Source organism: Euwallacea similis, chromosome 4, assembly GCF_039881205.1.
Source record: "Euwallacea similis isolate ESF13 chromosome 4, ESF131.1, whole genome shotgun sequence".
NCBI lineage: Eukaryota > Metazoa > Arthropoda > Insecta > Coleoptera > Curculionidae > Euwallacea > Euwallacea similis.
The window spans coordinates 7,858,995-7,883,428 of NC_089612.1; the positions used below are offsets into that span (position 1 = coordinate 7,858,995).

At 33.8% G+C, this 24,434-nt stretch overlaps 2 protein-coding genes across 3 annotated transcripts; one reads left to right on the plus strand and one right to left on the minus strand.

The window, feature by feature from the left end:
• Positions 1 to 163: 163 nt before the first annotated feature.
• On the plus strand, positions 164 to 19,639 carry Oga (O-GlcNAcase). 2 transcript variants are annotated; one of them, XM_066388968.1, is made up of 17 exons: positions 164 to 367; positions 459 to 510; positions 566 to 1,062; positions 2,133 to 2,414; positions 2,476 to 2,676; positions 2,729 to 2,868; positions 2,923 to 3,118; positions 3,809 to 4,035; positions 4,222 to 4,298; positions 10,085 to 10,253; positions 10,312 to 10,486; positions 14,060 to 14,113; positions 14,457 to 14,542; positions 14,632 to 14,883; positions 16,771 to 16,911; positions 16,967 to 17,123; positions 18,075 to 19,639. In XM_066388968.1, the coding sequence occupies exons 1-17, from the start codon at positions 286 to 288 to the stop codon at positions 18,203 to 18,205; spliced, it is 2,919 nt and encodes a 972-aa protein (XP_066245065.1). In that variant the 5' UTR covers positions 164 to 285; the 3' UTR covers positions 18,206 to 19,639. The 2 variants fall into 2 exon arrangements, with proteins under 2 accessions (XP_066245065.1, XP_066245066.1); XM_066388969.1 differs by lacking the exon at positions 14,060 to 14,113.
• On the minus strand, positions 19,587 to 22,517 carry LOC136408136 (leucine-rich repeat-containing protein 27-like). Its single transcript, XM_066388972.1, has 6 exons — positions 22,207 to 22,517; positions 21,837 to 22,151; positions 21,483 to 21,783; positions 21,182 to 21,294; positions 20,522 to 20,739; positions 19,587 to 19,731 (listed from the first exon to the last, which is right to left on the minus strand). The coding sequence occupies exons 1-6, from the start codon at positions 22,481 to 22,483 to the stop codon at positions 19,669 to 19,671; spliced, it is 1,287 nt and encodes a 428-aa protein (XP_066245069.1). The 5' UTR covers positions 22,484 to 22,517; the 3' UTR covers positions 19,587 to 19,668.
• Positions 22,518 to 24,434: the final 1,917 nt, after the last annotated feature.

Here is a 24,434-nt window from a genome sequence, read left to right on the forward strand (position 1 = left end):
AGGTAGCCATAGTAGCCATCTGTGAATCGCAACTAGAAACACATACAAGAGAAAAATACAGAGAGGAAAAAAGAGATACAGAGCTCTATCTAAAACTTCATTCAAGGTTGAAACTGACACTGACACTTAGTTTATTTACATTTTTCAATTTTATTTTTTATCACTTCTATTGTGATTTGTGATTGCTACCTGGGATGATTTAAAGAGAAATTACAGAACAAAAATAAGCAAAACGTAAAATAAATTAAATAATTTCTTTTAAGTGTAACATTAGAAAGTAAAGCCATGTCTGAGATTATTAATAGCCCTTCATTGCATGACAATTTGAATACAAAAAATGGAAATTTTATCTGTGGAGTAGTAGAAGGTAAGTACATGGAAAAGTACTGGATAAATTAAATTAATAAGTTACAATTTTTCGAATAAACCACTTAAAAACACTACATGCTTTTTTTTAGGTTTTTATGGCCGACCCTGGACAACCGAGCAGAGAAAAGACTTATTTCAAAAGTATAAATTCGTCGATTCTCGTTCTGTAACGCCAATGACAATATTTTGTTTCTAGAATGAAAAAATGGGGAATGGACTCTTATGTTTATGCCCCAAAAGATGACTACAAGCACAGGGCCTACTGGAGAGAACTGTACACTGTCGAGGAAGCTGAGCACCTCACAGGGCTGATTCAAGCAGCTAAAGACCAGAATATCATTTTTTATTATGCCCTTTCTCCAGGCTTAGACATAACTTATTCTAGTCAAAAAGAAGTTTCTACATTGAAAAGGAAATTGGAACAGGTGTCTCAGTTTGGATGCACTGCTTTTGCCTTACTTTTTGACGATATTGAGCCAGAAATGTCTGAAGTAGATAAAGAGGTTTTCCAATCATTTGCACAAGCTCAGGTCTCTGTTACCAATGAGGTCTACCAGCATTTAGGACACCCTAAATTTTTGTTTTGTCCCACACAATATTGTTCTACTAGGGCTGTGCCAAATGTTACAAATTCAGAGTATTTGAACACTTTAGGACTGAAATTGAGTCAAGATATTAATATTATGTGGACAGGTGAGTTATAGAGGGTGGCAAAATAAAATAGGCATTTTAAATGCCATTACTATTTTAGAGAAATAACTACCACACCACAGTTTAGGCAACTATTCAATAGTAACATCTTAAGTGCATGTAAAATTGACAAAAATCATGCCCAGAAGTCTGTTGCCCACGACTGGCTTGAATGCATTTTTATTGTGATATGACATAAAATGATCAGTTGAAAGGAGGGAGCAATGTCTATGAAAATGACAATAAAAATGCATGAAGGCTCTGTATATGGGGTAGTAAATCTAATTGCAAGATATTCTAAAATCTTACATGCACAAAATATATTTTGATAACTATTTTTTAATTAAAGATACTATATAAGTGGAGCTCAACATGAAGGTTTCTGGAAAGTTTAAGACTTCTTCATATTCTTCATATTTTTTGCATTGGAATGTGTATTTTTGCCTTGTATAATAGATTTATGCCATGGGTGCCCAACATGTGGTGCATAGGCTGCACATGGCCTCCTGGGAGTTATATGGTGGCTCTCAGGCTGTGGCTCTTGGCCTTTCATCAAATGAATATAAATGTTAACTTTTAATTTATAACACCATAACTTGATAACATTTCTATCATATATAATGATGAGTGACTTGAGATTAAATTGGCAGAATTATTGTTACAATGTTTTGGTATTAAAACTGACTATTAGACATATTTAAGTTAAAGTCAAAAACAGCTATTCTGTTATTGATGCGAAAGCGTAGTAAGTCCAGTATGTATAGTTAGTATTAACTCTAAGGAAATTTAGAAACTTACGTAAATTCAAGGTAATTCACTTTTTCGAACCTAGACGGTCGGTGCCCTCCTCCAGGCAGATTAAGTTTAAGGTTAAAATTAAATCTCGTTTATAAATGGCCAGATTTGATCATATGAGGTTGATTTCTTACTACTAAAACTAAAGTTAACACTGAAAACGACATTTTATAAACTGAGTTTAATTTATACTGGTAAATTACGTCTTTTAATCTGTTCACAAGTTTTTCAGTTCATTTTTCCCTACTAATTTATTATTAGCAGAAATTTATTTTTAGGCAACAAAGTAATCTCCAGAATCCTAACAAAGGAAAATGTTCAAGAAATAACGGAGGCCCTTAGGAGACCCCCGGTTATCTGGGACAACTTACACGCCAACGACTACGATCAAAAAAGAGTATTTTTAGGTCCATATTCCGGCAGGTCACCAGATCTTATCTCTAAATTGAGAGGAGTTGTCACAAACCCTAATTGTGAATATGGAGCTAATTTCGTGGCCATTCACACATTGGCCCAATGGTCCAAGTGCAGTTTTGACGGTCAACGAGACCTTTCTATAAGTATGCTATTTACGAGCCCGTCTTTTCCCATTGGGTAATCAATAATAATTATTAATGGTAGATGACACTGTGTCTGCAGACATCAAATTAGAGACTGAGACTGAAGATGGCTTGTCTGGGGAAGACGTTCCAGCCACGCTTTCTCCAAATACATACCATCCAAAACATGCATTGAGGAATGCTATTAAAGAGTGGCTTCCAGAGTTTTCAAAACATAAAACTGCATGGGGGCCTATAGTCAAGCCGCAGCCTGCAGTTGCAGGTATTGAGTGTGGTTTTAATTCATAAGTGCCATTTAAATGAGATTAAATCAGTGGTTCCAGTACCAATAATTCCCTCAATAAACACCTGTATGTCCTTAACGACTGGTACCACCACTTTGACTTCTAGCGGCTCAGCGCAGCCAATAGTCTCATCTACACAGTTACAGGCTCTTGCTGAAGTTTGCAGTTCTGTAAGGATAATTAGGTGATTAAGACCCTCACGAATATAGTTAATAAAATTTTAGGCCACTTCGGTTTCTGATATTCTGGTAAACCCTACTCCAGGCCCTGTGATGAACTCCTTGGTGTCCGATACTAAGGTAGTTACCAATGATTCGATTCCTAACCCTATAGCTCCAGTCCCGATTCCTGTACCTATTGATGTTGCCAAAAGCAAGAGCATAACGATTTTAGAAGGAGTTGTGATTAAGCCTAATAAAAGTAAGTACTTTTTTCAAGCATGATATGCAGAGTGACGTGCTTAATATTACTACCGCAAATAGAATTGAAAAACCGTTTAAATAAAACAAGTTATAATTGTTTGGCAAAATTTTCTACATATTCTTGACATTGAGGTGACTTAAATTTATCAACTATGAAATCGACTACATTTAACATGTTCAGGCCTTATACGCTTCCAAGTAGGCATTGGTACTTTTATATATTACCTCTTCTCATTGATAATTATATGTAAGTTGTACACCCTGGATATCTCACGAACTTTTCGAGAGATCTGCATCTAAATTTGCCATATTACGCAACTTTCCAGTTTTTCCTCGGTGATTTAGAAGTGCTTTATTTTAAAATAAATGAGTAGGAAACCTAAAGTAACAACCGTCATGCCAAGTCGGGCTCGATTAATGTTTCTTTAAAAAATCTTCGTTTATGATGGTGGTGAATTCGAACGCTATTTTCTTGAAAACGATAAGAGATAGATATAATTTTACATTACATTGTTAATTGATGTAGAATCCGAAAACGAGCAAAATGGAGCTTTCTATTTGAAATAGAGAAATTGATCTAACATTGAAATAGGGAAAGGAAATTACGCATTAAAGTTATCATTTTCACTTCTAAAATTCCAATATCTGTGTTATTCGACATGTTATAAATCTCGTGGTGGCTTTTTAGCGGTAAAGTCTAATGGTCATCCTCCTACAAATGGAGATGTGATGCAGGATGATCAAAAAGACATAAAAGAAGATAATGTGATGAGTACTGATGTAAGCACTAGCACTGAGTCAAGTCTGAGTCCTTCTGAGCCGATGGATTGTAATAGTACACCAAACATATCTCCCGCCCATGGGAATAAAACTGCGGAGGGGTCTAGCGAAGATGTAGCAATGAGCGAAAATTCGGTGAGTAAAAAGGAAAGAAAAATGTTAGTGAAAATAAAAAGAAAATTGACATTTCAATACAGTAGTTTTTTGTAAACGAAAGTTTCTCAACTTTACATATTTCAATAAATCTACAGTTGCTTTTATCTGCTTAATTTTAATAACTTCTGGACAAAAATGTATATTTAGGCTGTTTGATTATTGCAGACTTCAAGTGGCTCCATGCAAGTAGAGCCCATCGATCCGAGTCAAATGATAGTTGAAACTACATCTGATAAAGACAGGTGAGTTCCAAAAGTTTCATTACTTACAAAATATTTTGTAAGTATGTAATAATAACGCCTCTATTGGAAAAACTACGAATAATTATACGCAATTTTGTATTGAGCACTAGAAAAGTAGTAGATGCGATTGCACTAGATTTCATATGAACATGAAATTTATGAATTTTTTTCACTACATCCTTACAGAAGTAGTAAAGAATGCGATCCTTATTCTAAATAAGCGTCATATTATCGTACTTTCAAATTATAATTCAAAATTTTGCTATTGCGGTTCTTCCACGTTTCCAAATTCACCAAGTTTGCAAAATTCGTCGCAAGCTCTAATTACGCCAATTTGGTACAACAAAGAACCACTTTATGAAACTTAAATCTTAATTTTTTTTCATGTCCTTCATGTAATATTCTTCATTATAAGGGAGGTCAGCAAAGTTTAATTAGCATAACATGTTTAATAAACAGGCCAAAAATGTGATAAGTCGTAAAGATGATTTTAAATTTAAGTAAAATTAATTTATAAAGTCTTTCCATTAATCATTTTCTATTAAAAACCAATATGAAAATGAATAGATAGGTAGATGCATGTATTTAACAACACAATGCAGAATATGTACATATGTAGTAAATAGTAAGTCGGAAGGTAACGAATAAACATGTCACGAAAAAACGCAGAAAAATAAAAGAAAATGAAAAAAGGAACAGTATAAACCTACTTTACATGACACAGTCATTGGTTAACTGGTCAACTCCCAAGAGATCCAAGAGACCTGTGGTGAAAATAGAAAAAAAATCAAAACATTCTTGGTTAGAGTGAAATGCGTTTGATACAACATCGTTTCAACCTGACGTTAAACTCTTCATAGCTCATTTGCCATATTTATTTAAGGCAAAAAAAAATGGTGAGTCTTTTCCACACAATTTGAAACGATATTCTTAGGTTCATCCATCACACATCCCTCATTCCCTTGTTGCTCTACTGGTGAACGTCATACTATCGAAGATGATTCTATTTCGGTCGAAGTTTCAATTAGCGCTTTAAAAATATAAACAGAATATAGATATACAAGATTCTCTGTATTGAAGCCCATCTATGATTAACGGCTTTGCTTTTTTGTGTTTTAAAGAGACCCACAGGTAAATTCCCAATTAAAGCATTCACATTATTAGGGCATGAGAATTTTACATTAATTCTGACTCCCAAAAGCGTTACTGATTCAGATTCATATGTAAGTGCGCTACGCGCAGCACCTATTAAACTAAATTTTTCCAACATTCAACAGTAGACTGTGAAATAAGAACTATTCCCTCCAAACGCTCAAGAATACAGGTGCAGAAGCTCAGAAGAATTTTTACCACAAGTAATGATGGTGATATCATCTGCAAAAAGACTGCACCTACGTGGTGGCTATGTGAGAGAAAATCATTAATGTATATTAAGAAGATCTCGGGGCCCAGAACAGGTCCTTGGAAAGGTTCGGTTTCTTTCAAGACCATGCATTGAGTTGTATATTGGAAGTAAGCTTCAAACGATAATATATAAATTCTGATATGTTTAACGTTAAATTTTTTTAATAACAGAGTTTTGACAATGTACAGATTGTTCAATTTTATTTTGACACCTTTCTGGAATTTTACTGGTTAGTCGTGGAAAAAAACTTTATGTAGTACAGGATTGTAATTTTATCTCCATTGTTTTGTGAGGCTGTCAAAAAAAAACAAATGACAATCGGAAACTGACATTATCTTTACTTTTAATGGAACACCCTATAGATATATTGCTCTTTAGAGTTTCAGGTGTTTTCGTTCTAATTAAAAAAATATGCAGGGTGTCACAAATTCCGCATGCACTATAAAAAAACAAGAGATAAAATGTCGGTTAAACTATGGCAAATATGCGTAACCTAGTGTTTATTTAAAATCGGGTTTTACTTTGAAAAACTAATAAATGTCGTTTTGTCATACTGGGTGAAAATAGCATATTTTATAGTGTCTTGCGCATGAAAATTTTAGCTCGCGGTTTCCCTTCAACTAATTTCAGGTTAAAACAAGCGGCAAAAGCTCATTTTACTCGAAATGTAGCGATACTTTTTCGACAACTTCAAAGTTGTCAAAATCTAGAAAAAAAATGGATTTTCTTAGGCTATATACTATACCAGACAGTCTGGCGTGTATGTAGGGCGTTTTTTCACTTTCACTCATAAGATTGTAATTAAACGCCGCCCACTTTCACTCACTAACTCACAGATGTACTAACGATGTACATCGCGAGTCTTTAGAACAAAGAAAACTCGATTAATCCGATTATTGTGCAGTGCGAACTACGAACATCTCGCTCATCGCCGCGTTAACATTCGAATGAATCACCTGCGAAGTGATATCAGTACGACCTGCCTTTTGTAAAGGTACAGCTGATCGGTCTCGGAAACGATACGCGATAGGAAATAACATGCGATGGTTCCAGATTTAGTGAAATAGAGGAAAAGTTACGAATTCAAGGCAGTCATTTCATTATGCAAACATACCCCGACGGAATCAAAAATGCATTTGCTATTACAAAGAGAACTTGATCGAAAAAGAAGTCTGAGGTTTTTTTAGAATAATACTAATTGAGAAGTTCATAGGGTATTAAATAACATACGTTATGATTACAATTGATATACATACGTGTTAATAAAGATAAAGCCGACATCAACCTAACTTTCGTCATCGATTAGGACTTCGGCTCTTTCCTCTTCCTCTTCATTTGAACTCGAAGGCACGGAATCTTGGTCTCTCACAGAATTATCAGAATCCCATTGTATTTCGTTGTAGTTAGCAACATCTCGTGGACTTGCTATAACCACGTTTCTAAGAATCGTAAAAACACGCTCAGATGTCGGTCTATCATTATCAACAAAATGAATGGGTGATTTATCTGAAATCAAAAAATAATTAAATTAATTTTTTACAAACAAATTAAAATAGAGCTTTCTTATAAAACTTACCTGCCTTCGCAACAGAGTACGTTAATTCACCATCAGGAGCCTGATCATTATGAAAATTGTTGTCGTTACTCAACACAGGGGGGTTTGGAGATGGATTTAAATCATTAGGCCCGATAATTGAAGTTAAGCTTCCACTACTACTATTTGCGTCGGTATTTACATAATCTGAAAGAAAGTCACAAATCATACATAATTAATTACATAATTGAAATAATTATTAACTCCATATTAAATAACACAGAATTGTGATAATTTTGAAAAGGAACTAGCAAAATTTTTATGTCCAGATGTGTATAAACAATTATGTGATAGTATAATAAAATAGAAATAATAAATTAATTAATTGTTTATTTACTATTAATTTTTTTTTACTTACCGGTATTTCGGTTAGGATTGCAGATTTTGTCAGACTTTGCTTTAATTTCATTTTTATCGCATTTTCTAAATTGTATAGCCTTTAAGAGCCTCTAATTTGTTTAGCTTGTGATCTACTTAACATTCTAATAAATGAATAGTTATAAATAAGATCACCGGTTAAAATTTATCCACATACTTCCAATTATTACAAACACAAAAAAAGGATCTTGGAATAATAACACACGTACAACTAAACTCTCTTCGACAAAGTTCATCGTAATCATCGTATAGAAAACTGCAAGCTATATTAACTCCTCCTATACGACTTTTTCGAAAAATATTATGTTCTAAATTATTCTATGGCCCAGTGCCTCGTTTGGATTTAATACAATTTAAAATCGGTTAATTCGAAAACAGTGTTATATTGACCAGAATACTCTTTTTCAATCGATAGGCCGCATTTAGATTGTATTAACATCCAAAATATTAATTTTTACAGAAGTGTGTGGAGTTAATACAGTTTGGCTCTGAGGTACTGATGTGACCTTATAAATTTGTTTTTCTTATAAACAATAGTCTAAGCATCATGTCGCGATCCTGCTGTGGCATCTCTTCGTTCATCAAATTGTCCAGAACTTTTAATTTTTATTAGTACGCAACTTTTAAAAGAAAATAATTAAATTGTATAGCCAGAGGCATTTTGTAAAGCGGTTTCCATAGGGTTATGGAGCGTATCAAGGCGATAGATTTGAGATATTTTTCAAGGCAATTGCCCCCCGCGCTTCGAAGATATCGACATTCCAAGTTTGAAAAGTGGCAAAAAGTATACTTCTTCTCTTGGAAATTAAAGACAAATCCTAACGTTAATAAATATGATTATAAGTTTTTTTCTTTTTGTGATTTAATAAATAGAATTGTTCGCAAACAGGGTAAATGAAATATCCGATTTATTATAGTTTTTTTTTTTACTTTAACAAGACACCGTCTTTTTCTCACATCTTTTGCTTATCATTTATTGGGTCTTCGAGGTCGAGGTCTTCTTCGTTGCATAATAATTGTGATCTAATAAGCAATAGCAAATATTACCATTTGGGGATCCTGCAAGAAAAATGTTTCCTTCACCAAGTTGTCCAGAATTTATAATTTTTATTAATAGTACGCTTCTGATTTATGCAGGCAACTATTTCAATATTTGCAATAAATATATAAATATAAATCTACCTCTCGATGGACCTCGTAAAGGCTTTCTTACCATTTTTTTTTTATATTGGGAATTAATGGGAACTCAATTAGAAATGGGTTTCTGCGGTACCTTCTATGTTCTATAAATATTGTACCAATCAACTAGGATGGCACTGTATTTTTTCTTCTCAATTTTTGAAGTTTTTTGACATTGGCGTCTGCGATTAACATTATTTAGATTAAAATTGCCTGTTTCTCTAAGTTGCCTTTCAATACTGGCGAAAGTTCGATGATTCGCAATTCTTTGATTTGGACATTGGTTATGATAGATTCTGACATTCATTCATCCATCTCCTTAACAGAATCCATATACTAGAAGCATGTCAACCTTCTCAATGATAGAATTATGTTCCATTTTAAAAGACCAAAAATTATTCAATTTACAATAAACTCAACTCCGATGAACAACAACAATAATAAACACTATCGGTATGTCAGATGCACGGAAAATTTATTTTATTGTTCCATAGGAAACGCAAAACACAATTTTTTAACATTGTTTTCACAACAATGATAAATTGGAAGGCATCGTAAATAATTTTTTTATTGAGAAACTATATACCTGGCGAAAATTTTACAAGAGATAAAAAAGTTTCAAAATAAAATCAGCTTCTGGGGAAAAATTAAAGTCATACAGAGGGTATCAACAATACAAACTTTTATTTATGAACTACGCGCCATTTTTAATATTTCCACGCATTAAAAAAAGATCCCGCTTACTTCAAAACACGCCAATTTATATGGTAACTCTTAATTCCAAAACTAATGAAAATCGATAAAAGCGTTTAGCAATTATTTCGAAAAAACAATATTAATTTGAGAACTTTGATGCCGTGTAGCGGCAAAACGAAGCGATATTGGGTATAGGGAAGTTTGCCTAGAATGCCTTATTTTTAGTCCAGAAATTTTTGGTCAAGCGTTTTGCAGTCATTTCATAGATACCCTGTACATTGTATTGTTATTCTAAAAAGCAATTCAGAATATACAGGGTGTTCTACAAAAAAAACAAATTTGCAGTGTTTTTTTGGTTTCTAATGCTGATTAATTTCTTTTAATTTACATGATATAACTTTTGTATTCAGAGCTTTTTCTACGACTTACAGATAGCGCTGTTGAAGTTAAAAAAAAAGAAAAACCCTCTACAAACTTTAAGGCGCTCCCACCTACAGTTCATCCTTTGAAAACATTTTTTTTTCCTAAATGTAGAAAAGAAGAACTAACGTACGAAGATTTGGCTTTACTCTGTGATCTCTTTTACTTACCATTTGAACATGGCTCCCAAGGCTTACAGTTGCTGCAGGAATTCCAGTGGTTAAAATCCAACGCTCATATAGTAATATCTGCCAATCAAAGGGCAGATAAACCAAGCCCTGAGGTACTTTACTAATACTTACAATGTGATTCTAAAATGTTGATATTTTCCTTACGTGTAGGTGCAAGAATGGTTCACTAGGGCAGATAAAATGAACGAAATGACACAGGGTGTGAATCGCCTGTTTGACCACATGTCCTGTTGTAATAACCGGGAAATGTTGTATGACCTTTATGCTTATATCTGGGATATAAGGTGTGTCATATCTTTACTGAATTCATATGTTAAATGGCTGGGTAAGTAAAATGTCCTTTATTGTAATACTAATTAAAAATTAAAAATATATGGGCAAATTGAAATGTTCAGCTTGCTGCTTTCGGTGCCAAACTGCGTAATTCAACATACAATTTGATTGGCGTAATTTGGTTGTTGTGCGTCAAAATTATGTAGAAACTTTTTTTACTTGACGATTCACTTTCACATTCCAATTAATTTCTACAAAAATCTTTTTAGCATAGCGTAAACAAGCGTAATTTGACTGTGGAATATAGGTATTTTGGCAGTTCATTCGAAGCCCATGACTGACATAGATGAGGGACTTCATGGGACTGCAAGATTTCCCTTTTTGTGCCGTTTATGCCCATTTTATAGGTTCCCTTTAAGTTTTTGCTGATATTGGCGAGTAAAGCGCAACTTCTTGTATGTTTTACGGAGGCAGCAAGCTGGCAAGCTGATTATTAAATAACTTTTGCCCTTTATACGTTTTTTGTGTGCTGTTTTGTATTTTTATTACGAGCCGATGGCTACAGTGTGCCGTACTAGGTTCTTATCTAAACAGGTTACTGGATCTCAACCATGAGGATCTTCGTAATTATAAAAAATGCGAGGTTGATTAAGTTGGGGGAAAGTTGCGTAATTCAAGAAAATGCCGTTTCAAAATTTGAAAAACTCCGCATTGATGAAAATCCCCTACAGTTACCATATTATATAAATTTATTAACAATATGGCTATTAAAAAACCGTTGGACTTTCCCCATTAGACTATAATTTACGGAAAACTATTAATGAAAGCTGTAAATCTGTTCTTATCCATATTAATGAGCTGTGAAGAAAGATCATCACGACTTTAAAAACCAAAATAAGAACAAGTGATGTTTGAAAAACACCTCATACACCCTTTATATGTAATTTTCTTTCTTTACTTGTTTTTTATTTTGTTATTTCCAAGGCACTTTTAGCAAAAACAAGTTTTTTGATATTTCTTCTAGACTACACAACTCAACCAATTATCATAATTAGAAAAAGACCTGAATTCAAACATATAAAAATCCAATATAGCACCCGTAATAAAAAAGATAGTTGATGATGGTTGTCAAAAATCGAAACGTCGGGTTTCAAACATGACCTCGTCGCGTTGTAGAAGGGGAAAACGTGCTATAATAAAATGCCAATAATTTAATATTATATACACGGTGATTCATTAACAATAGGACAACCGAAAGCTAGAGATACTAAACGTCAAATGGTGGCAATTGGAGAAAATATGCCTTATACGAAAGTTGATAGTTGCTGATATACGGGGTATTTAAAGTAAAAATGTAACTTTATTTTTTACTTTTATTCTAAAAATATTTAAATTAGACACTTGAAAATTTGTAAAGTTATGTTTTTTTAGTTGACGATTAAGATACGTTTTGCAATTTTAGCGTTGCTAATATAGGGCGCCACTTACGGTATATTTTAAAGAGTTTACAGTTAATAAACTTTTACCCTGCATGTCTAACTTGAAATTTGATTTCAAATCTGAAAAATCAATTATTTTTCCATTAATTATGTATTCTTGTTTCATTTCAATATTTAAATCCGTTTAAGAGAAAAATCTATTTAACGAACACTATGTTTAAATTTAACAATACGAGAAATTAAAAGCGAAACAAACGAACTGTATCTTCATTTTCTAGAACACATAAACACCAAACAAATGATATACGTAATAATGATTTAAAGTAATTGATCAAACTGTCCACCACTGACATTGATACGCTTTGCACAGCGTTTTCTAAGACACATTCGAGTTTGGAACAATATATTTGGATTGTCTCTGATTTCGTTGTCAGCAATTTGTATTTTTTGCCACAACTCTTCATGCGTATCTATAAGTTCCTTGTAAATTAAATCGTTAATTCGAAACGAAATAGAAAAGTTGAGATGATTAAAGTCCGGACTTTTGAATGGCCAAGTAAAAATGCTTCTACGGTCAATCTAACAATTTGGAAAAACTGTATCTAAATATACACGTATCGACCGAACAAAATGTGATGGAGCTCCGTCCCGCATGAACCACATCTTTCTTCTTTAATAAAATGAAACTTCTTCGAGCAATTTGGCCAATTCTCATTATTATTTACCGGTTTCTATGGCGGAGAAGATGCCTTTTTTATAATGAGACATACCTAGCCTATTATAGTTTGGTTTGTTTCTCTTTCTCGTACGAGTGTTATCAAATTTAAACATAGTGTTCTTTAAATTGATTTTTCTCAACAAACAAGAAAACATAATTAAAGGAAAAATGATTGCTCTTTCAGATTGTCAATCCAATTTCATGTTACACATACAGGACAAAAAGTTATTGACTGTAAATTCTATAAAATTGGCCTGAAGTGATGCCCTCTATTAGTAACGAGGAAATTGCAAAACTTATCGTATCTTATTCATCATCTAAAAAAAACTTTACTTTACAAATTTTCAAGCGTTTAACATAGATATTTTTGAAAATAATGGCAAAATCAATAAATAAATTTAAAATTTTCATCACTCCGTGTATATTTGAAACTATCAACTTTTGGATAAGGCATATTTTCTTCAATCATCATCATTTGACGTGTAGTATCTCCAGCTTTAGGTTAGCTCATTGTTAATAAATCACCCTGTAAAATATATAATAAAAAATAAATTCAAAATCTCAGTTTTTTCGAATTTTTCTAAGTCATCGGAGTTTTTCAAGTTGTAAAACGGCATAATCTTAATCTCTAGTTGCGCAACTTTTTGTTGTTTTAATCGACCTCGTATCTTTTATGACGGTTAAAATCTGTGTCATTAGACCCAGCTAAGGCAATTGCGTCACCGTTTAAATTGCATTACTACTCTAGGTTTGTTTAGACCATATTTATTGCGATTTCTTTTTTTATTTGAGTTTGGACAAGTTTTAAGATTTGCGAATTTAGAGCTAAATCAGCGTACTAAATGCGCCAGCCGGCTAAACAGTTTTATATCGTTTGTATTTTAATTTGAATTTAAATAAAAGAACAGAACCGACTCTTAGTTGTCACCACTACTTGTATCGTGTAGAAGCTTTTTGCCGGCTTTGTCACCTTTTTCTTGTTAACATTGTAAGTCATCATTTTTTTGTACCAATATACTTTAACTAAACTAGGGAAAGTTGTTGGTTATTTTATTCACAAGACAATCTCCGAGACTGCGAACTCGGGGTGGTCCGAACGTGAAATATCCAGCTCATAATTATCTTGGCGTCCACTTTGTGGAGGCATCACATTTTGACGAAAAAGAAGGATCAAAAACTTTTGGACCTTTACACCGGACCAATCCATCACTTTACATTTTGGTTACTTCAAACTGTATAAAACATTTCGTTCTTTAGCCAGACAAGACAGCGACTTCAGACGAGATTCCTATGGTTGAGGTCCAGAAACACATGCCCCGTATAGAACTTGAAGACTCCTATTTATTTTTACTTCTCACGTCATTTTGTGTTTTATATGTCTAGTGTTTATTCAATATGTGTATTTATTTAATAGCTACAAGTTTGATCATAAATCTGCCGTATTAACGTTGTATTTATTTTTCAAAAGCCAATGGCCAGTTTCCAGCCTCGATGCCATCGTACACACAGGGGACTTATACATGTACGCATCGTCCAATTGGTATATGATACCTGCCCAGGAGAGGACTCGGAGCATTCTTTTTTTGCGTAAAATTTTAGCTTTTGCGTCCTTATCGTTTTTGCATTCCATTTTTTTTTGCCACTTTTGCGTCTTAATACTTCGCGCCTTTGCCGAGCGTCAAACCATTCAGTGCAGTTTGCGATATTTTACAAAGAAATTTTATTATAATTTGATGAATTGTAAAAATTTAATGAAAATACCTGATCGAGCGTAAAAGTTCATTTTTCGCGTAAATGCAGCGATATATGTGCGAATAACTGCGTCTCATTTGAGTTCCCGTTTACACATGATTTGCTTTTTGTAGGGTTCTCCAAAGGTTGGAAAGAGGCGTTTATGTCAGGGGAGCAGGAACCTTGGGTTTTTAGAGGTGGACTCACTGCAGATTTGCAAGTAAGCTTATTGTAATTGTCTTGTGGTGATTTAGGAGTACTGCAACTGCTAAATTTTCCTTATAATTAAACAAACGTTTTTTTTTTCAGCGTCTAATACCTGTGGATTCAGGCAACGATCTCTTCGTTTATAAAGTACCGGACGTGCCAACGTCCAGAGTATTTACGATACGGCCCTATTTACCCTCGGACGAGGAGCACGTTTATAATGTTTGCACGAAGACGTGTAAGGATGGTCTGGAGAATCCTCAGACTCTGGCTCCTGAACTGAAAAATATTTATGCCGATCGGATAGTCGGACCGTATTTGACGTTGCATCCAGAGTTTTGTTTCGTGGTAGAGGTAAGAAATTATTTTAAACTGGAACATTGCGATTTGTGCAGAATAATCCTTGATTGCATCTACGAGGATAGTCCCAGAAGTACCCGATCTGACATATAGATGGCGATTTTTTTGTTAAAAATTTGCTTATATAACAAAGACCTAATCTTAAAAAGCTTACGTCTAAAGTTTGAGGATGCTACGTTGATTTTTGTTTGTTTTGGAGCCCTTTTTAGTCATCGGTACGTGATTCAATACTTTCATTTGAAAGGTCTTAGTCCACCCAACATCAAAGCGGAGTTAGATTCTACTCTGAGGGAATTTGATCCTTTATTAACAACTGTAAAATACTGTGTGACAGAGTTTAAACGCAGTCGTCCGAGCTGCCAAGACGAATTCTGCAGTGGTCGACCCAATGAGATGACCACTCCAGAAACTGTGGTCAAAATCCCCAAAACTATACTGGAAGACCGTCAGCTAAAATTGCGCGAGTTAGCAGATATGATAGGCATTTCAAAAAGTACTGTACATCACATTTTGACAGAATAATTAGATATGAGAAAGCTGTGCGCAAGATGAGTGCCGCTATTATTTAAAATTGAACAAAAAGGAAGTGTTTGGTAAAGTTTCGCATTAATAAAGCCGAGTTTTTGCGTCGATTCATAATCATGGATGAAACATGGGTCTATCGTTTCACACCTGAAAAGAAAGAGCAGTCAAAACAATGAGCTCAAAGGGGAATCGGCTCCAAAGAAAGGAAAACCCGTTACATCTGCAAGAAAGGTGACAACGTCAATTTTTTGGGATGCACGTGGGATAATTTTTATTAACTATCTCCCTAAAGGAAGAACGAGAGACGACGAATATTACACAAATTTATTGCAACGTGTGAGCGACGAAATTAGGAAAAGCGACTGCCTTTGGCGAAAAAGAATGTCTTGTTTTATCAAAACAATGCATCAGTCCACACCTCTGTCATCGCAATGGCTAAAATCAATCAACTTGTCTTCGAACATTTTCTTCGTCCACCTTATTCTCCAGATTTAGCCCCCTCAGATTATTTTCTATTTCCAAACTTGAAAAAATGGCTCGGTGGAAAGAGATTTAAGAGTAATATTTTTAAATATTTGAAGCTTTTTACTATAAACAGGGTATAGAAGCCATGGAACATCTCTGGAAAAAGTGTGTCAATTTTAAAAGAGACCATGTTGAAAAATCATGTAATATTTTCCAATTTTTGTTTCTTTAAGTGTTAGATCGGGTACTTCTTGGACTATCCTCATACGTGACCATACGTGTAAAAACGGTCTGGAAAATCTTTCAATTCTGCCCCTTGAAATGAGAAATAGTTACGACGTTCGGATAGTCGAAGCGTAGTTGACGTTCCATCGAAATTTGTAAAAGCGTCATAGCTTCGTCGTCATTTTAAGTTTCGAACGAACTTAAAAATTTTATCGCGCAACAAACCGAATGCTGGACAAAACATCAATTTGGACGGTTGCTCCATTGAATGCCGAGCAAAATACTCATTTGGACGGTTGCCCCGTCGAATACCAAATAAAACACTAATTTGGACGGAGAAGCCGTCCAATTAAAAGTTTTGGCCGCAAAGCTGCGGTAAAGTGGTACTTTGAACTCGCAAATAGACGGTGTAAGGTTGCTTTATCGCACACTCGTAGGAGGTGGAAGGGTAAGCAGTATTCGATAAGGTAAATACATACTTAACGTGTGATTTAGCTGGAATGAAGTAAAGTTGTAATTTTTTTGTTGGAAAATATTATTAGATATTTCCAATCGTTAGGAGCTTTCGGAAAAGCGATTAAAGTGAAGGTTTGTAGTGTAACATAATGCCAACATTACGTATGTGGTTATATATAAACAGTTCTTATTAAATTTTTGTCTTTCTAGGATGATGTAGGTGTAGTCGGATACGCTTGCGCAGCTCCCGATTACAAAAAATTCCGAGTCAAACAAGAAATCACATGGATCCCCGAAATATGCCAAAAATATCCGGAATCTCTATCCCAGAACGCAAACAAATCCGTTCAGGTTAGTTAAAGCTTTCAAGCTAGACCTCAAAAGCGCATTTTCATATTTTTTACAGGAATGCATATCACATTTTCATAATTTTAAAAGCGAGGTGTTCGTCAATAGTTCAACTCATCCATCGAGTATGCTGTGTAGTTTGTTGCCTTCGGTGCTGGATCAATCGGTCAGTAAAAGGGTAGTTACGTGTCTTCTAGCAGCGCTAAGAGCCAATGGTAAGTGGGAACAGAGTGTTTTTTCAAAGTTTTTTCCTCATTTTGAAACAAAATACGAAATACAGGAGTTTACCTGAAGATTTTTAAGGATGTATTTTATTTATACAGGTTGCTCTAAAAATGTGTGCTGAATCCAAATCTTTTTTTTTTTAAATAGTCTTGTATATATTGAGTTTTATAATTATAGTATCATCGAAAGAGTTATAGTATCATGGAAAACGCGCTGCCTTGTACAGAATCCAAATTGGACATTTTTCAAGGGAATAGCAGGAAACTTACGTCGGCGTCTGGGGCTCATTTTTTATAGTAAACTTAATAATGGAAGCGGCATTTTGATATCTATCACCGTTTTAGAGCTATAGAAAGTTTTTCAAAAACATTTTTTACTTTTTTACATAGATTTTAACGACCTGAGTTTCATTTCGTGAAAAGCAATATTTTCAGATTTATTGAAGGAAATTATAATTTTTTGAATGCGGCAGCGTCTATATAATATGGTTGGATGGTTTTATCTCTAATAATAGTTCCTGAAAAAGAAATGAATGCAGTTTTCATTAATTTTTCGTGCACTGTTAGAGGTAAACAAACCAAACTTTAGATCATTGGAATCAGCTAAAAAAGAGCCATCGAATAAACTGATATTCCATTTAAAAAGCTGTAATTTATCTCAATAAATTCCCAACAACAATAAAATAAAACTTAGGTTGTAAAAATCTATTTCTAACAAGCCCACGGGTTGGGGCTGACTTTCAATATTAAAAATACTTAAAGGAGACAAGAAATTCTTCATTCAGAAATGAAATCTTAGACTATTTAATACGCTCATTAAACCATAAATATGTCTTTCATTTTGCCCTATTCGTGTTTTCGTTATTCTGTCTATATGCTTTCTAGGTTGGAATTTAGTCGTTTTACAATTTCTCCTTCAATAATGATAGGTATTCATTTCAGGATACTTTGGAGTGCACGTTGTGATGAAGTCAAGCGACAGCTACACGCACGCTTTCTATGGTAAATTGGGTTTTGTCGAAAATACTCTTGAAGGAATAAAAGGCAAAATTGTGATGGGTAGAACTTTCTAATAAGCAACAAGAATGTATTAAAGTAGCAGGATAAGACTTTTACCTTGACTGATCTTGTAAAAATCTCTTTAATAGCCTTTTTGATTTTTACTTCGTTTATTACGGAAGCAATTTAATGAAACATACCCAGACAAAATTTTTAATTTTTGGATTACTGTACCGATGCATCGAAGAGTCTTGAGAAACATTGATAAAAGTTATTGCCAAAAAGCACGATGAAGTTAGAGGATTTGTATCATGGATGGTTTCTCTTCGTGCACTTTAGGCAAAAATTTATCATTTCTATGCAGAGTGTTCCGTAACCGCCTGTGAATATTTCAGTAGAGGTTAGTTCGAAATTTCATGAACAAAGTGTCATATGTTGTGCTGCGTGCCAGAGTACCAAGTTTTTGCATCATGTCGATTTTAATGAGGAGTTTATGTATATAATTATATATTCCTTAAAATTCTTTTTCCCTACAATTCCCTATTTCTTCATTGATGTACTCTGTATTTCAGTCACAAAGCGTTCCCGGACTCTTGTTCATGTGAAAATGTCTTTTTTAACTTCAGCGCTCCAGGAATGTCGTCTGGGTGCTATAAAAAGTAATAAAAAACAGCTTTTGCATGAATAATTTTAAATATGAACAAGTGTATTTCTTATGTGTGAATAAATTTATAACATATTTCTGTCCCTGTAAAAATAATCTCAATCCATACGATACCCACCTATCCACGTGTTTGATCCTACACATTATTCTGATTTTTGTATCGCTCGGGGAAGGTGAACAATTCTCAGTGTAAAACTGAAATAACTATTCATTTTATGAATGAGGCGTATTCGTATCTTGAATGGCTAAACAAGTAGGACTATTACGGCTATATGCATTGGTTACGATTTACAGTGATTCAGATAAACAAAATCAATAGACTGCTATTTAAATTCTCTTTGCGAGATCCCACGAATTTGCGCCATATTTTTTCTTGGTCTTGGTTTTTTTCTTGGAGAAATGTTCACCTACTTAAACGGATGTAAATAGAATAAAAGAGATTTTAGAGGGCTGCAGAGTGAATTTCTAATGATACTGGTAGGTTTGGAATAAACTAAATCATGATGTAGCTTTGTGGAAAGATTAGCAACAATCTTGAAATTGCTTAATAATTTTTAAAAAATCTTAAATTTAATAATAACTTTAATTCTCATCAGAATTTGCCAGGATAAATTTTTGCTACCTTCACATGTACTCAGACATTTTTACAAAGCATTTTAGTACTTTCCCTATTCTTCCTGAGTCTAGGAATTTTGATCCTTTGTATACATAATATATTAAATTTTCTGAATCATCCGAGTTTTAAGCAGTTGTATATAAACAAAACTAGAACACATTTATTACGGAAATAACTATTGTTTAAGTTTATTGATTGATTAAAATACAATGAATTTAAAAGTACAAATGTATTTTCATTCTACAGTAATCATCACTTTAAAACTGTGAACGGTTGTTGGCTGATTTCAGTTGCAGCAATTTCTTGTGGATGTCTGCAATCTAGAAAATTGTGAAAATTAGTCAGAAGTGCAGCCAGTTCGGTACAGAGTGTCAAACTTCCAGATTGTTTAAAGGTTTCATTCTACAGTTCCCTTCAGCTTATCGCAAGCACAATTCTTTTAGCAATCTACAAAGTTTTGTGAAAATGAACAAGGTGGTAGGTTTCCGATGCTGAGGCTCCTTTTTAACCCTTCAACACGCCCTTCTACGTCTTTGAACCCCTCAGTTTCTTGTTTCATTTAGAAGTGTTTTCATCACTTGCATTTTTTTCTATCTCGTATTGTATTGAATTATTTGCATTCAATACATGCAATTACTTGCCTAATTTCGCCCAGATTTCAGCTTTCTTATTTAAGTTTCCAAGTTCGAACATTATATTCACTGCGGTTTGTCTTTGTAATTAAACTTTTGCCGCAAAAAATTGCCAACCACCATGTATATCATTGTTTTATAGCCCTTTTATTTTATATTGAATCATTTTCTTGACAACATTTTAAGGGCGCAATACACAAAATGGCACAAATTTAATTTAAAAAAAACATAGTGACTCAAATAATAAAAAAAACATCGCTTAGGAATATGACAGTTTTTTTAGTCGTTCTGTATGTTTTCCTATAATTTTAATTATGCACACCTTTGCTTATATGTAGCTATTTATTCTCATACTGAATTGGGGCACCCTGCAGAGTGGAATTATTAGTTGTTGTGGGCACTTCATCGTACCAAATGTTAAAGTGGCATTCTCTCAAATGAATCCACTTTAATCAGCCCTATCTTCCACTACACTTACAGTCTGAATTTGCTTTCCAGCGTCCTCTATTTCACTCCTCGGTGATTTGGCCATATCATAATGAGTTTCCATTTCCTTCAATTGCTCCATTAGATTGTTAATAATTCTGTCAAAATTGATTTCAGGCGATAGTTTGCTATTACGACTAACTTCACGTTCTTTGAGGAAATTCTCCAATTGCGAGGCCAATTCAGTTCTACTTGGGATTCTTGCATATTCTAAAATATACAGTGCATTAATTTAAAAAGTATTAATTAAAAATTTGCGAGGTGATCGGGGTCACTGTTACACAAATTAATAAGAATGTTATCAAAATCATACATGTATAAAAAATTATACATTAATGAAGGTCATTAATGAATGATTTTGTCAACATTAAAGAAACTTGTTAATACTTTGTGAACGGAAAAGACCTTTGGACCTTTTGTCTAGTACACTTTAAAATGATGAAAAATGGCAGCCCTGAAAGGGTAATTTAGTCTTAACTTTGTTTTTAAAGTATTCTTAATTTGCATTGCGCTAATAAAGTTGACACGAGTTTACTTTCAAACTTGATTAACTGATGAAATTTGTCATGCAATTTTTGACTCTAAACTGACTTTGGAGGTAAAATCGTGTCAAATTTGTTGGTATATTAAAACAGTTAAAACGTGGAGGTACCTGAATAAGTAGCGTATGGTGGGTCTGATATGGTGCTAACAGCGTTTCGTTCACAAAATGATTTTGGGGAGGTAGGGTTTTTTTGCCGCCAATTTGATAGTGTCCTTAAATTTCTAGAAATAATTAATATTTTTATATAATTGTTTTTAATTATTGTTATAATTATTTTTTAAATAATAATTATAATGTATATTATAATCATTATTTTCAATTATAATTATAATTATAATTGATGTCTTTAATTTTAATTAGAAATTAGTTAAAAATTTTCATCAGCTAAATATAATCAAAAACTGTTAACTTTTCTTGTTGCAGAATTCTTTCCTGATCATTTAGTAGAGCTCTTAACTTATTCAGCCATCCCTCTTTGAGTACATTCACAGGTATTCGCTCAAAATTGGTTTTGAGCCCGGGTTTCCGGAAAAACGATTTGAGCGAAATTTTTGACTCGCTTTTGCTGACGTTGTGCACAATTTTCAAAGGTTCTTCCGGTTTTTTACCGGGATATTCTATTTTATTCACCCTTAAAGCCGACATGGGACCATGGAGATCCGACAATTTACTTTTCGTATGTACCACGGTATTACTGTTTAATCTAGGAGCTGCAATATAACTTTTTACTTAAAATTCAACAGTTCTTAAACATTTTCCTTACCACTACATAAGTAATCACGAGAGGCTTTGCTGCTTCTTTCAAACGGGAAAATTTCAGAAGTTTCCTCGTGCACTTTAATGAACTTTTCCTCTTGTAATTCTGTAACAGCCCGCTGCTTTTCTTGCAGTTCTCGTTTCAATTCTTCCTGTACCGCGATGGTTTTACGTTGCTCCTCCACTCTGTTTGCACACTCAATATCGTATTTTTCTCTTAAGAAATTTTTAATTGAGTTGGTGCCTTGTTGAACAATTTTCTTTGGTGGGTAAATTAGCGGATTGTCGGCGACTTGCAGGGCTTTTAAATTTGTCGCCAAACCTTCGGACGGTACCACTTATTTAGTTAATTTTTCATTAGGGAGATAAGTACTTACCTAGCTCGTTAGGCAGAGCGGATATGTTATTATTGGTAAGAAGTAGGTGTTCCAGATGCTCATGGTGGGCAATGCTTTTAGGCAGTTCTTGAAGCTGGTTGCTCCTCAAGTCCAACCACGTCAAATTGGGTAGTCGATGAAAAAAGCTCTCGGGCAGCTGTACCAATGAATTTTGTTCCAGGAAGAGCATTTTTAAGTTGACCATGTCCAAGATGGTCTCTGGAATCTCCGTTAGGTTGGATTTTGAGTAATCCAATATTGATTCTAGCGTTGACATTTTCCTGGAATTTAGGACCTAAATTTTCGTTTGTTCTAACCACAAGCCAAAGTGATAAATAACGAGGAAGGGTGGCAGCGGCTTATTTACAATTATTTCCATAGAAACCTTTGCTAGGCAGGAATTATCGCGATCTATAAAAGGGGGTGGCTCATTTTTCAATTAGCTATCAGCTTCAGAGGGCTGGAATTTCACTTCTAATGGAAATAACAGGTTATTAGGGCAAATTAATGCGAAATTCGGCTGCCAACTATAAAACCATAAATCACTTACGAGTCATTTGACAAATTTCATTGAAAAATTTTCTTGTTAGTTTAAAATCTGTACTATTTCTATCATAAATCATTATGGCATCAAAAGTATAAAACCTCCACTTTGATCAGTTACGCCTACATTTGGCCAAGTTTTACAAGAGACAAAAAGCAAAGAGGTTCCATATCGAGAGAACTCTTATTATAAAAGCTTATAACTGGTGGACAAGTGGTCAAGATAAAATGTCGTGAATCCAGCGTTATTTTTCATTTTTAAGATTTGCCATTAACAATCAAATGGGCGGATATCTGAGCTCCTAAAAATATCTGAGTAGGACTATATAATAGAGGGTTATATATGTTTTTTTATATTGTTATCTGAAGGTAGTGGTCAATAGCGAAAACGCACAGTAAAGGAAAAACGGCTATCAATTCCGTTGCTCCTGGCAAAAAGAATATAAATCACATATACGGACCGCCACCCACAGGGAGCTTTTCAAGGGGTCATATTTGAAGGAATATGGATTTCGGAATAGAGATATGGATATTTTTAAATGGGATTTCATATTTGATCAACATGAGAGAACTTTAATAATTTTAATTATTTAGGGTCAAATTATTCAACAATCTCTCTATTTTTTAACCCCAAGCGCTAGAAGCATTTATACCATGGATTTTAGGACATTTTGTAAACACACAGCAATTGATTTGTCATGTATTTAACAATTTTTACTTGGGGAAAGCCAAGAAAGCTTTTTTATTCCAATCTCATCAGGCACGAATAATTGTCCTTTTGAGAAGAGACAGTGGCGTGCAATGTGTCGTTTTTTAAAATTTCTAGATTGGTATTGCAGGGCACCCTACTGGTGGAAGCAAAATTGGTCCTACAAACGAAGGGTTTTTAGTAACAACTAATACACGCTGAATTTCATAAAAACCTTACAAAGGGCTCAGGAAAATTTTTTATATTTCTATTTTAAAAAAATAAAGCTTGTACCTCGTGTACCTCGAAAATTACGGATTTGCGAACAGATAGTTTATTAATTAAACCGTACTTAGTTTTCGATAATTTATCAGCCATTTTGATTTGGTATTACAATTTAAATACCCTGTATAGCTCAGTTTGTGGTATACATGAGTAGAAAAATTTATTAGAAGAAAATATTGAAATTTAAAATTATTCAATTGAAACGAACAAATCATCGTTTTGATAATAATGTTTTTCAGAGTCAACCAATATCAACAATAAACAGAGCGTATCGTTACTTGACAAATAAAGGTCACAGCAAAATAAATGACCAAAGGTGTTTTCCGGCTTTTTAGACCTACAATTTCTCCGAAGAGGTTTATCCGATTTTATTTATTCACTTCAGTTTCAGTAAAGCTTCGGTAAAAATATTAAAAAAAAAAACCTTTAATTTATAAACAAAATTTTTTAGAGTTGAGAGTTTTGAGTTTTTTGTTTCAGAGTTTTGAGGTGATGATCGTAAGAGCTGATTAAAACGCGTTTAATGTTACAAACATTTTCTTCCTTTGTACTTATATTACCCCCTGTACAGGGACTCTAAACCGTGATAATTTTGAAAAACATTCACTCCATAGTGAAAAGATCTTCCACGTACCGATGGTGAAACTGAAAACAGTAAAAAATTTTACGTTTCTCTCATTTATTCATCATCGCACTTCTTGAAAATCAAGTA

Excerpts from the sequence above, each read along its gene's own strand:
- Oga (XM_066388968.1), top strand. The coding sequence starts at position 286 with ATGTCTGAGATTATTAATAGCCCTTCATTGCATGACAATTTGAATACA. Across the intron at positions 4,036-4,221 it reads TAGCAATGAGCGAAAATTCG|ACTTCAAGTGGCTCCATGCA; the intron begins GTGAGTAAAAAG and ends TGATTATTGCAG. Across the intron at positions 16,912-16,966 it reads ACGCAAACAAATCCGTTCAG|GAATGCATATCACATTTTCA; the intron begins GTTAGTTAAAGC and ends TATTTTTTACAG.
- LOC136408136 (XM_066388972.1), bottom strand. The coding sequence starts at position 22,483 with ATGTCAACGCTAGAATCAATATTGGATTACTCAAAATCCAACCTAACG. Across the intron at positions 22,152-22,206 it reads CGCTCTGCCTAACGAGCTAG|GTTTGGCGACAAATTTAAAA; the intron begins GTAAGTACTTAT and ends TACCGTCCGAAG. Across the intron at positions 20,740-21,181 it reads ACCATACGCTACTTATTCAG|AATATGCAAGAATCCCAAGT; the intron begins GTACCTCCACGT and ends TGTATATTTTAG.